Genomic DNA, 14,882 nt, shown 5'->3' on the forward strand with positions numbered 1-14,882 from the left:
TATAGCTAGGCAACAAATGGTTTCTTCAAGTGGGATCTGGGAAGCACATCTTTACATCTATTACACCAAATTAGACTGATTTACCAAGCAGTACTCCAGAGACTCAATTATCTTGAAAATCTGATTGAAGATGATCAACAACCACAAAAAAAGTGTACTTTAATGCTCATGTTTTTATTTTTAAAATTAATATAATCTTTGCCACAAAATGTCCTAATTTGGTTACTATAAATGTATATACAAATCCAAGAAATTGAAAGAATTGTCTGTATATAGCCATAAATTATGTTCACACCAAGATTATTCCAAGTACATTTTCGAACAAAATGTTTCTCAATTTTACAAGAACACTGATTGTTTTTATCATATTGCTGTCCTCTAAAAACAAAATATGCATTTGTACTATTGCTACATGAAAATCTGTATCTTTAATCCTGAACTTCTTAATCGAATTAAAAACAGAGTTCACAATAAGGTTAAGTGTTTTACAGAATAAAACTTGGACAGAAAAAATGCTCAAAAACTCTACTTTGCATAATGAATTAGAATAACATGATTAAACTTATATAATTAACTGATTTTCTATCTAAAGCATCTGATTAATGAGTCAGAATTAACATAATCTAGCTTTTGCTACTGCAGCCAACCTCACAACAGCTATCCCTTCTATTTCGCAATGACTAGAAAAACTGCAATAAAAAGGGAGTAAAATTAATTTGAATGAAGAGTTTTTCAATGTAATTGAAAAGTTATGAATTTATAGCATAACATGTGAATCTACCTTCAGTAGCTGTGCATAAGCACCTTTACCAGTGTTCTGAAGAAAATTCACAAACTTTTGCCATTGATGCTAATTTTTTTCTTCTGATTGTCATGTGATTGATTATATCAATTTGGTCACCACAGTGATAATACATGCTGACAAACATTTTGTACAAGGTTTGAATTCATTATCATTTTTTTTCTGAGAAACAGAAATAGAGCAAGTTTGAAGCACGAACTTTCTTTTGCCTGGCTTTTTGCAGCTAATGGGTTTATTATAAAATAATGCTCTCAAACAGTGAAATAAGTCATACCATTCCAATAAATGATAAACACTAAACACATTGGTTTTTCTCTCCTGCACTTATTTTTGGGTTTACTTAATCAAATAATTTCTTTTTGACTCCAGACTACTTGTAGCTAATAGTTTCATTCACTTAACAAGTTTTGGCAGAAGAAGTAACCAAAGTGTTTAATTTTTTTTAAAAAAGTATCTAGAAGGGCCAGCATTGTCAAATACATTGCCCACCAACAATTGGACCTGGAAAGAGTTAGCTACATCTGCATCCTTGTGTTCCATTACATTTCATTGTATCAGTGAGGGCCCTGCCTGCTGTCTTTTTAACTTTAATATTCCACTGCAAATGGTCAAGAAAAGAGAGATGGGATCTCACTGGTCATTTTTCAGATTTACTAATGTGTTAAAGTGAGAACTGTGTGCACTGCACATGTATCCCACATGTCTAGATGAAGCTGCAGCAGAACCCTGAAGTACAAAGAGGAGATCTAGCAACCCATACCAGCTCATTTTACTGCTATTATCTAAGACTTATGTGAAAAAAAAATTAAAATTAAAAAATCTGAGACAGATCAAAAACTGGTTGGGAAACCAAGACAACAAGTATAAATTAATTCTAATCCTGGAAACTGAAGATTATGCTCACTCTACTAATTATTTAAATAATTGTGTTACTGAAAATCCATTATGTTTCAGCTATTCTGTTCAGATGCTTATTCCAATTGTTTACATTGATTTTGGAAGAATACTTGATATAGATGTTGGTAGTTAAAATGGGTTGGTGAACCATTTGAAGATATGAAATTGACATTTAGAGTATAAATTTTTGAATTATGACTCAAAATACATGTGTACTGTAGAGAAAACACAAAGAATGGCCAATGGTAATTAAGAAACCTGTGGTTTTTAGATGGAAGGCTGAGGAGAGCTCTCCTTCTGTCTACACTCAAACCAAATTATACTAGCAGTAAACTCTGAAATAGGAAGAATGTCTGATAGTGTACTAGGATCTGTGTAAAAAAAAAAAAGAGGAAAAATTCCTTTTTTAAAACATAAGAAAATAATCTCAGAAAGATTAAGTAATTTGTCCTAGGTCATATAGTCACATGACTAGAAAGTGTTGGAATCTGAATTCTCTCTCTCTCTCTCTCTCTCCCCCCCCTCCCCCCACCCCCTCCCCGCACCCCACAATACTGGTCTTCAGGCCTGGCTAGGTCTTTCTCAACCAATTTTACAACTTGAAATGCACAACTAGAAACATCCTAACATCTTCAAAGTATCACTTAGTATCCCTTGCCCACAGATCAGGCATGATAGATGATAGATTTCCCTCTTAACACTTGATTTTTTTATCTCATTACTCAAGTATTGGGGTTTCCCAGCCTCTTGTGACCTCTATCCTCAGAAAAAGCCATGAGAACTCGTCAGGGAATTCTCAGACTCGGGAAAGTCCCCTGAGGAGAAGCTTTTGGGCTCTTCAAAAAGACCTTGAGTCTAAACGGAATAGTCTTGTAGCTGAGCTACCATCAAACCTGAGCTCTGGATGGAAGTATGTCCTCCAAGCCCTTTTCTCTCCAACTGTCACAGCTCAGGTATGCATTGCAAGCAGAAGCACATAGAAAACAGTCAGAACACATGGATCCCTAGTCACAGGGAGCCTGAGCCACACACTGAGCTCTCAGTCTTAGCTATTTGCTAAATCCCTTCATCTTGTCAGTCAAAGCAGTTTTGAGGGGCAAATGGACTCGAGATTGACCTGTGGTTCTAGTCCTAGCTTTGTCATTCTGTGTGATGTTGTAAAAGTCATGTTTATCATTTTGTTTAATCCTTGCTCCCTGTCATCTCTTTTCTCTTCATTCAAAGCACTAGTTTTTTTACCTTCCTCACCTTAAATTGTATCATGACAATTAGAGTGGATTTGACAGCACTTTGTAACAATTAAGCTCTATACTAAGATAAGGTCATGATTGTACTTCGAAGATACTTTGGAGACTGTCATAAAGACAGATGCTGATAATAGTTAACAACATTGTATGCAACCATATAAGGAATAGGAGCCAGAGGGAGTCAGAGTCTCATCAGGATCACTGCCCGGCCCACCTCTTTTCTGTCTGTCATAAACCCTAGGATGACATTCATTTATTTCAATAAATTAGAGCTGAAAGGAGAGTGGTGTGTCATGAAGTCTAGTGGAGGAAATCAGATGATACTTCTCTGATCCACTAATCTGGAGGTAAGTGCCATTGAGAAGAAAATGGACAATAGCTGCACTAAAAACTATTCCGTGTAATCCCTACTGCATTTCATCTCTTTTTATCCATTCACTCATACATTTATTCAACATGTATTGAGCAGACTTTACTAAGTTCCAAATCTGTGCTAGGCTTGTGAGGTCTGATGATGCAGCAATTCCATTTCTTGGGTGTGAATCATGATGTGCTTTTACTTATTTTTTTTCCTCATACCTTATACACTTGCCTCTTACCCATATCCAAAATATAATATGCAAGGAATATATTTTGAAAGTGAGAAAATAAATGGGATGGAATACTATGATTGCAACCTCTCACTAGGTAGGCATAATGACTCTTCTCTGTCTGGAGACATAAATGTGAAAATAGATGACCTCCAAATGTTTCTGGTATTTCTCAAACTCTGAAATGGCTCAGAGTAAGATAGAATCAAACCAGCTTCACTGTGTCTGCTGGCTGAAAAGTCATACTTATATTTAAACTTTTACTTGAATCTCTCTTTTATTGACAGAAAATTTTCTCTTCTTTATTGCTATTTCTTATTAAAATATGTTGCCATTGTCTCACTTAATCAATGCTCTCAATCCCATAAGGGCTTTCATCACTGCCTAAGCTGCTCACAGCAAACTCTGCAAATCCTTTGATATCTACTTTTTCCTTCACAGCCCAGTTCCCCTCCAAGTCTCTACTTCTTTCCTTTATTTCTTCCTCTTTCCTCGTCATCCCTCTTTATATCCCTTTTTTTGCTTCTCATTTGAAATTATAAAACAAGAATGGTTTTATTCTTATATTAAATTATTATTATTTTATTGTTATTCATTTGGATTTGAAATGCGAGTGGTAAAAGCTAAAGCGATTATATTCTTTCTTCAGTGGAGGCCCTTCAATGTGCTTCTACTTTACCAGGAAAAAAACAGAAGCTTTTTGAAAGAATATCCTCAATTTTCTATCTTTCTTTTCTACAAAATCCTAATATTCTCACCCATCTGTAGATTTTCTCTCAGAGGGAAATGGCATAGAATATAAACTTTTTACTTAATCCTCCTCACCCCCTAATAAGGTAAACCCTTACAATGCTTTGCCAGTCTATTAAAACAGTCTCTGAAAAATTAACAATGACTTAGCCATTGTAAGTAAAATGTCTAAAAAACAAAGAAGCAAACGAACAAACTTGTCCTACTTCATCTTTTTTTTTTTTTTTGTAGTTAACAGTGGTGGCTTGGTTTTATTGACATTATGTACTATTACTTTCATCCTATTTCTCTGATTCTCCATTCTTTGTCCCCTTTCTAGTTTTAACATTATGACCTACCCTCATTTAAAAGTTATCAATTTTATGAACTGACCCCCTGTCTTTCCTTTTCACCATTCATCTCCTGGGAATTTTCTCCTTACCCACAATGCATACCTGTAACTCAAGCCCTCAGTCACACCACAATCGCTACATATAATATCCTCTAGACCCTCTTCCCAGAAATTTCTCTTTAAATTCAGCATATCCAAACTGGACTCGGTCTCTAAAACATGTGTCTTCTGTTGTCATCCATCTTGACTTATGGAATGGTATTCATACAATGGAAATGTCTATTCATAGATTTTTCCAAGATAGGAAACTCATGGGATTTTAAATTTAATTTTTTAAATGTTCTCTTGTAATGGCTAAAGTACTGTACAATAGTAGTGGAAAAATATGGTTTAATGTCCAATAACATAGACTTTGCAATACAATGTCAGGGTTTAAATTTCATCCCTAACCCTTACTTGCTCTGTAAACCTACCCAGGTCACTTTACCTCTCTGTGCTACAAACTTCTCACCTGTCCTATGCTCCTAAGAATAGAACTTATGAGATAGAATTGGTGTCAGAGTTGAATGATGTAATGCACATTAGGCACTTACAAATTAACAGGCTTGTAATGTATTTAATAAATGTTATCTTTTAGGATTTTAATGCATGTGACAAACAATGTACTAGTCATGCTACACTTATATATATATAACACAATAGAGCATTTTTCAATGCAATTGAATAAAATTTATGAAGGCAGAACAAAGGAGAACTCAGTTCAGATATTACACGAACAGACCTGGATACCTAGATGTCATATCAATCCCAGCCCCACAGGCAAAACTCACTCTGAATGCCTTCTGATTTAGTTTCCTCATTCTAAACCAAAAAGATTTCAGGCTTTTCCTAGTGATTTCAGATTTTTCTCCTTTGCTCCTTGTGTTTCAAACCTAGTGTAAATCTCTTCTGCCTTCCCATCTCTAGATCCAGTCCTGGCTTAACTGCCCTGCTATTAAAGACATACATCTCTCATATCTCTCAGAACGAAGTCCCAAATTCCTTTTCCAGAAATGTTTTCTGAAGTCCAAGTTTCTTCCAAGATGTTCCTTTGTTCCAGGCTTCAGATTTGCCTACTACTATCTGCCTCTTCATCCATCAAAAGTCTCCTTCCTAGACCCAGTAGAAAAGGCTAGTAGATCAGTCCCCACCCAGTTCTCCCCTATGCCATCTGCAGGTGCTTCCTTACTGGCTGATCTTGGGACATTTAAGTGAGTGAGAATTCAGCCTTGTCACTTTCCAGGAATCTCATTCTATATTCCAGGTTTCTGAGTCCAAGATTGTAAAGCTATGACAATTCTTTATAATAGCAGCCTCCAAAGAGCCACTTTCTTCCTGACGGGCTTCCAAGGTCTAGAAGGTCTCCATGGCTGGATCTCTATTCCCTTCTGCTTCATCTACCTGACAGTTATCTTGGGGAACCTCACCATTCTCCACGTCATTTGTACTGACGCCACTCTCCATGGACCCATGTACTATTTCTTGGGCATGCTAGCTCTCACAGACTTACGACTTTGCCTTTCCACACTGCCCACTGTGCTGGGCATTTTCTGGTTTGATGCCAGAGAGATTGGCATCCCTGCCTGTTTCACTTAGCTCTTCTGCATCCACACCTTGTCTTTAGTGGAGTCATCAGTTCTGTTATGCATGTCCATTGACCACTACGTGGCCATCTGCAACCCACTGCGTTACTCCACCATCCTGACACCTGCACGTATTGTCAAGATGGGGCTAAGCTCAGTGCTTAGAGGTGCCCTCCTCATCCTCCCCTTGCCATTCCTCCTGAAGCGCTTCCAGTACTGCCACTCCCACGTGCTGGCTCATGCTTATTGTCTTCACCTGGAGATCATGAAGCTGGCCTGCTCTAGTATCACTGTCAGTCACATCTATGGGCTCTTTGTTGTGGCCTGCACCATGGGTGTGGACTCCCTGCTCATCTTTCTCTCATATGCCCTCATCCTTTGCACCGTGCTCAGCATTGCCTCCCATCAGGAATGACTCCGAGTCATCAACACCTGTGTCTCTCATATCTGTGCTGTACTGCTCTTCTACATCCCCATGATTGGCTTGTCTCTTGTGCATTGCTTTGGTGAACATCTGCCCCACATTGTACACCTCCTCATGTCCTATGTGTATCTGCTGGTACCACCCCTTATGAACCCCATTGTCTACAGCATCAAGACCAAGCAAATTCGCCAGCGCATCATTAAGAAGTTTCAGTTTATAAAGTCACTTAGGTGTTTTTGGAAGGATTAAGTTAGAGTAAAGAGAGGAAGTTTTGGACATAAAGCCCACAGGTTTCTGTTTGTTTTCAGCTATGCTGTGGCAAAATAATAAACCGTTGACTGTCAACAAAAAGGCAATTGGCTGTGCAACATAAGGCAGTGTGACCAGGAGAAAGTTACTTACCTCTCTGTTCTCCAGTTTCCTCAACCGCAGAATGAGCAAGGAAATAATTATAATACCTTCCTTCCTCATAGGAATGTTGTAAAGATTAAATAATTTATGTAGTTTTCTAACACAGTATCTGGCAAATATACAATTCTCAATAAATATTAACCATTATGATTGGACAAAATCTAAAAGAGTACAAAAGTTTCATCTTTCAATTCTCTGGCCAATGTCATTTCATTGATAATTAACTGTTTAAACATATTTTTATTTATTTATTTTTATGTTACTTTATCATAATTACAAATTTTTTTCATTTACAACATATTTGTACATATCTATATCCACACCCTAGGTAATGATTTTTCATGATAGTCTTTACTAAACATATGCCCACAAAATTAAGAAAAGGAGGAGACGCCCTGGGAGTTTAAGGGAAGTTATCAAATTGACACAGCACAAAATTATTCATGGATAATCCTCAAAAGATGTAATTGAGATTGAGGATTATCACCCACTATCTGAGTAACTGGGGAAAAGGCTTGATTTCTTCCTTTAGTTATGATGGTAAAAGAGTAAAAATGTAAAAGGAAATTATGTGTTATTTTATGCTTATTTGTAAGACGTTTCTGTCATCTCTGTATCTAGCCATATCAAACAAAGTCTGCATAAAGATACAAATACACAGGGTGATTTGACATTACAATAAAAAAAAGATCATGTACATTAAATGGCACAGAAGCAGAGCAGCATGAGATGTGATAAAATTTACACCCAAAATATCCAAAATAGCTCTTTTGTGAAGTGTAAAACTCTTAAGTTGTAAGAAAACATTGTGCATTAATTAAATGGTAGCATTTTTTAAATTTAAAAAAAAAAAAAAAAAAAAAAAAAAAAAAAGATACAAATACTGCTGTTTTTCTTTCTTGGTGTATTTTGATGTTCCTCAGCATATGAATCTGCTGTGTCATGCTTGTTTGTGTTGGTACATATGTCCCAGTTGGCCAGTTTGTGTGAATTCATTTCTGTACATTATCACATATATCTAGATACATAGGGAGTGAACTTAGTAACTCTTTATATATTCATGTAGGTAGAGGTATTTTCTGCTATGACTTTATGTGGAGTCATGTGAAGGAGAGGGTTTTGACTCAGTAATTTCTTCTCTTTCTAGTTACCTTGTCTTGACTCTAGATTCTAGAAAGGAAAGTCACCAGAAGGAAAACGTAAAAATGTGAAATTCACCATGAAGAAGTAAATTTAACTAGTAGAGCTAGAAGCAAGTTACCTACACTAAAAATTATCAATTAAGTTGATCATTTTCTCATATGCTTTTTGGCCATTATCTTAAGTGAAACATCTCAGAAACAGAAAGTCAAATACTGCATGTTCTCCCTTATAAGTGAAAGCTAAATAATGTTTACACCTGGACATAGTGTTCAAAATAATAAACACTGGTGACTCAGAAATGTGGGAGAATGGGAGGGCAGTAAAGCATGAGAAATTACTTACTGGGTAAAATACATATTACTCAGGTGATGGTTACATTAAAAAGTCCAGACTTCACCACTATGCAATATATCTATGTAACAAAACTGCACTTGTACCCTTTAAAATTATACAAATTTTTAAAAAGCAATAACTTTTAATAAAACTTTTTTAAAATTAATAAAGATCTATTTTAGAGCCTCTTCTTTCCCTGTGAAGAAGACACCAAAGAAAACAACTGTAAACATAACCACTTTTGCATAACTTTAAATAAGTGCATACGATCATGAATACATACAAAGGTACACAATGGCTCAGGTATTTTAAACATGTAGATTCATACAAATATACATCCTAATGAAATACCAAGTTTTGATAAGATACATGCACTGAACAACAGTGCTTACATGCTCACATAAGTGAAATCATAAAGATCTGCACATGCATCCATATGTGTCCCAAATTAGAAACCTTCTGTAACTACACTTTTTCTTAATACAGTGTTTCCATACTGGATGAAGCCATCAGCCTTTGGCCAGTGCATGACTTGAATCCCTCACTGATCTGCCACTGTCATTTATTTTATTTTATTGAATTTTATTTTGTTTTGTTTTGTTTTATTGTATTTTATCCATGTTTACAACCTAGTCCACTTACTCATGCTGGGCCTCTTTTGGAAAAGTCAGTATGCCTCTCTCTTTGCTACACTGAGGCCCCAAGGCAGGATTTGGGACAACTTGGTTATAGCAGAGCTCTTTGGACTACATCTGAATTGTGAGCCTAGGGAAAAGAAGAGCTTCTCTTCTTTTACAGAGTTCAAATAAGGTAGGTACTTCATCCACTTGTTGTAAGAATATAAACGTCCTACAAGCTGTGCCTATGCTTTCTGCCATTTGTCAGTTATCCCTTCAATACCAACTTGTTACTCAGCTCATGGAATATTGTTTGGAAATCAGGACAGAATCTAAATGAGCTCCAGTGGTTTGACTTAAAAGATTAGCTATCTCTAAACTCACAGAATTCAATAAATATTCACTTGTTCATATAGTGTTATGTCTAAGTAAACACTCAAAGATGACGTCTGATACCTATCAGTAATGACTGGATTTATTTACTACTAGATGCATTTTATTTTCTGAATTAAAGTATACTTTTTAGGTAGGATATTAGAGAAAAGATTACCCTTCTCATTTTGGATATTTTATAGAGAATCAACATATGATGGTAAACCATAAATATAGGTAAAATTTGAATGAAACCCAAAGGGATTTTTATAATACAATTTCTCTCCCTATTTGGGGCTGAGAAATGAAACCAAAGTCCTTGACAGATCTGCACACAACACTACCTGAAACCATACTGAAGGCATTATGTTTAATTGTTCTGTGCTTGCTTTGCATTTAATTATATGATCTTTGCTATTATCATTATGACCATAATCCTCCATAATATTCTGAGCACCTCTTACATCTGGGGCCTCTTGTCAGAGTATGGAGATTTCCTTTCTGTGTCATAATGAGTTTGGTGTAAAGCCCAATCTCCAAATGTCAGTGGCTAGAATGGAACTATGTTGGAAGAAATTAAGCTGGAATTTGTAGAAATAGTCATAGCTGAATAAGAGGAGAGGAAGCGCATTGTGGAAACAATGTGGAAGGAAGGTACAGCAAGCAAAAGAGCACTTACACAAGCCAATTATAGATGGCCTACTCTTGGTTCTACTAGGTACTTACATTAAGGAAGGATTAAATTCAGGGCTGGCAAAAGTCTCTGAATAATGTTAGAACCCAAGAGAAGAAGGCTTAGGTTTCTTAAAGAGACCACAAAGAGCACTTATAAAAAGGTCCCATAAAGACAGAAATCTAGGTATCTGTAAAACATAATAGCCTATTCCCTCCCTTCATTTCTCTCTCTAAAATGCCTTTTTCATCAGCTTTCCCAGGGGCCAAAAATTAATTCTTCATACCCTTGTAATCACATAAAAACTCCTTTTCAGTTCTAATTACCTTTTGCAGGGGCTCATCTCACCCCCAAGTGTACAAGAATGGATTAGTTTCTCCAATTAGCTACTGGATGTCTGGAAACAAAGGACTGAGTTCTGAGTGGATCAGAGACAGGAAGAGGAGATGAAGTCCCTAAGAGTAGGCAGAAATCAGGAGCATATAGGGTTACCTGAGCACCCAGAATAATCATCAATACCATCCCAGCATTTCCAAGAACATAGCCTGACTTCCTTCCTCCCCTTGGTGATGGAGAAAGCATTCAATTTAAAAAATCCCTTTTTAAATTCACTTATGACTGTAAAGTGAATTTAAGTCTCCAGTGTGCATAAATTGGAGTTATGCCATATCACACATAAAACATTATCAATAGCACCCACTCTGCTTTCCAAAAATTGTGGAGTTGGTTCAAAACTTTTGCCATATTCTTCACCAGTGGCTGGTACATGGCATCCTCTGGGCTTTCCATCCCAGTATCTCACAAGACCAGTCTCGTTGCCCCTTTTTCTCTTACCTCCAGGGTCTGAGGTAATGAGGTCCAGGGAGCCAGGCCTGCTAGGGAATTGGTTAAAGATCCTTGAAGTGGTCTCAGTGGATACCTTGGGCAATTGCATAAAAATCATGGATTTAAACATCCATCCTCCAGTCACTCTGCGTTCATGGCCTTTATTTTTAGCCTTGGCATGTGAGGAGTTTATATAGTAGCCAGGTGTTTGATGCTGAGTGTAGAGCCAAGAAAATATCCCAGAAGGCTCAGCCCGAGTTTTGGAGAGAGAAAGGATAGAAGGGACTTTGTCTACCAAAAGGCTGCTGAGTGCACCTGCTAAAGATGGTAAATGCTGCAATCAGGTCTTGCTGGCTTCATGGGATCCCAGGTCTGATCTTAGCACCAGCTCAGAAAGTAGACAACAGCTTTCTCACATTAGTCAATTCCCTTGGTTTCTTGCCCAGAGACTTGCCTCCTATATGGTAACAGCAAGAATATTGATGAGACCCAGAGAATTAAGCAAGTTAGGTGGGCAAAATTGCCATGCAGGCATGAAACGAGCTCAGTTGTTAAAGGTTCAACATCTACCCCTAGTCTCAGACACAAGTTAGTAGAACAGGATTTATTTCCAAGAAACAAGGAGATGGATAGGAAGTAGTCTGACTCTTTGGGAAAAAGCTTTTCTGTGACATAAAATATATTTCCCTGAGTGATCACAAAGTGTGGTCTATTATAATAGAATTAGAACAGTCATTCAACTTGCTCAAGTCTCTTCAGAAAGTAGTCTTAAAGCAAAACAACTTGAGGGCAGAAACGCCATGGATTAAGTCTATCCTGCTGAACCCACCGTATCCTGGACAGCTGCCTTAGGTGAGGAATAATGAAGTCCTTACCAAAACTGCTAATGGGTTCTGCGAGGATTTTAAATGAGAGGAACTTAGAATAATTATCATACTAAGAACTCTGGCAAACTGGCTAAAGGTGATCTTTTCCAAGCAAATATCTCCTGGCATCATTATTCTGAATTTTATTTTATTTCCAAGTCCCCTTCTCTAACCTATCCTCATTATTCTCTCTGATTCCTGTTCTGCTCTACCTCCTTACAATCTGAAGCACAAGTTCCAATCCCAAAGAAAGTCTGTCTTGAGTTTATAGGAAACAAAGATGTGATCCAGACATTTAACATTTCTCTATATCTTTCTAATTTAACCTCCACCCGTTTCAGGCTGCCTTAACTTAAATAATTGCTGGGGTTTGTTAACCAAAATTTTTCCAACTTTTCAGTATGTGCCTTGGAGCTATAGAGATCTAAGTTTGAATTCCAACTCCGGCACTGACTGGCTGCATGATTCTAGGGATATTATAAAATTCTCCAAGCCTCTCTTTCCTCATTTACAAATTGAGACAATAATACTAACTTGCAAATTTTTTCTAAAGTCTAAGTGTGATGATTTTTGGAATGTCCCTAACACAGAGCCTGGCAAATTGTAGCTGTTCTTCAGTAATTCTATTTCTTTCTTCTTCACCATCCTATTTCATTTTAATGTCAAAAATATTTTCCGCTTTAGGTTCATTTTGACATTAAAATGAAATAGGGTGGTGAAGAAGAAAGAAATAGAATTACTGAAGAGTATCTACTATTTCCCAGGCTCTCTGATTTTTTTATAATAGTAATTATAGAACATGGATGTTTTAATGAATTTCATAGTGCAAAGAAAACACTGAACAATTAGAGACTATTACATCAATACAATAAAACGTGATTCTACAGAACACATAAAAATTATATTGTTAACCCAATATGTAGCTTGTCTGTCCCTGACAGGTAAGTTTACCACAGCTCTTCTGAATTCACTTTGATGTGTAATGTGGTAACCACTGATCACGGCCACAGCAGAAGCTGAGGAGCACGGTGTGAGAGCCTATACAATCTTCAAGTGGACAGTGAGTTAATGGCCCGGACTATTAATGCCACCGTTATTGGAGTGAGAAAGTGTCTGTGTATATCTTTATGTGTGTTTCTCCAATCAGTTTATTTATTTATTCAGCTAAAGAATCAGCAATGCTTTTAAAGGCCTGTTAAGCTAGCTCTGCTACTTGACACTGAATTATTATCTATATGGCAAGAAAGAGTAATCATTGTTTATATCCTGAAGTCTAGAGAAAAATCAAATATTCGTTCAAATCCTATTTTTGTCTTTACTATTTGTCTGATCTTAGAAATCTAAATAATTTTCTCTAAGCTGCTGTTTTCTTATCTACAGCATAATATTATCAATAGAATATTCATAGGTTTTTTAAGGAGATAAAACCTGCACCAAGTTACTATTAGTTAGCTAAATAAAAAATAACTTATTCATGCAAAAAAAACATTCTTGGCATCTGCTATGTACTGGGACATGTTCTAAATACTGGATTAACAGAGGTAAACAAAGAAAAGCCCCTACCCTCTTTGAGCTCATATTCTAGTGATATTAATTGAGAGTAGAAGATCACTGCTCTGGAAGTCAGGAGGCCTAAATTGGCATATGACCTCTGCCCAGTGACAAGACTCTCCTGAGCCTTCATTTCTTCCTCTGTAGAAGACTGGGCCTTTCCAGCATCACTGCCCTGTGTTCAGTGGGCTCTCCTGGACATGACCTTGTGGTTGGGGATGTGGCCATTGTTGATGGTGCTTTAGCCTCTCCTGCCACTTAGGTCCATAGCAGTTGGATTCCTGGACTTCTGGGGAATTCTGGTTGCTGATTGACAGGAGGATCAGGGCTTTGATGTCTTACTCTAGCAGTCAGAAATAGCTTCACAGGTCATCATTCACATACTCTCCACCTCTCTCTGTAATTCTGTAAGCTAAGCAGCATTTATGAGCTACTTGGACAAGGCTAAGCTTCTATGTCAGGAAGACCAGAGGAGAAGGTGAGTGAAGGGCTGGTCTATCTAGAATTAGGGCTTGTATGTGCCTGGAGAAGTTAATCAAAAACAAAAAAGAGAAAGAAAGAAAAAAACTAAAACTATAACAAAGAAAGCACAGTAAGATAAAGGAAAAGAAAAGAAGGTGAAATAAAAGTTAGAATATTAGTGAGAGGCCTGGTAGAAAAAAGGCACGTGAGGATTTTTTTTTTTCAGTAAAAGATCTATTTGTAAGAGGCAGACAAAGTTAAACAGGGCCAAGAGGAATAATGAGGAAACTCTCACTTCTTAGTCTGAAGGAGCAGAGAGCAAGGACTACAACACAAGGAGTATGCTGCTATAAGAGAAAAGTCCCCAACAACAGCTGTGGCCTTCAGTGGCAGAACACAGCCACTGCCAACCCACAGTGCCAGCAGAGGGAGCCTGAATTCTCCCTCCTCCCACACCTTATTTATTTTATTTTTTTAGTAGAGACTGGGTTTCACTGTGTTAGCCAGGATGGTCTCAACCTCCTGACCTCATGATCCGCCCGCCTCGGCCTTCCAAAGTGCTGAGATAACAGGTGTGAGCCACTGCACCCGGCCCCTGGGTGCATCCCATTGGGTGAGACTAGTAAAAACTCCAGTGGCTAAGAAGACCTGGTTGATACAGAAGTCAGAAAAGAGCAAAAAGGGTGGAGCAGCTCATTTAGAATCTCCAGCTCACTCAGTTTGGCTCATCACTTCACAATTCCATGTCTTTGTTTCTTATTGAAACTATTAGACTAATTTCCTCAAAAAGATATTGAGAGGAAGTCAAGGACCAGAAAGAAATAACCACTAGAAAGAGCTGCACAGTTCTAGGTATACTTGATTCTATTTTTTTCTTTAATTTCAACCAGGTGCAATCACCAGTGTTGCCTCAATTTACTTCAGGATTTTGGAGGGCACCCACCTTCCCCCTTGTCTCCTCACACA

The 14,882-nt window shown here is 37.3% G+C and overlaps 1 protein-coding gene across 1 annotated transcript; it reads left to right on the forward strand.

The window, feature by feature from the left end:
• The first annotated feature begins 5,946 nt into the window (after positions 1-5,946).
• On the forward strand, positions 5,947-6,912 carry LOC129007757 (olfactory receptor 51G1). The gene is given in 1 exon segment (XM_054438974.2): positions 5,947-6,912. A coding segment is annotated over 1 exon segment (966 nt).
• Positions 6,913-14,882: the final 7,970 nt, after the last annotated feature.

Source organism: Pongo pygmaeus, chromosome 9, assembly GCF_028885625.2.
Source record: "Pongo pygmaeus isolate AG05252 chromosome 9, NHGRI_mPonPyg2-v2.0_pri, whole genome shotgun sequence".
NCBI classification, from domain to species: Eukaryota; Metazoa; Chordata; class Mammalia; order Primates; family Hominidae; genus Pongo; species Pongo pygmaeus.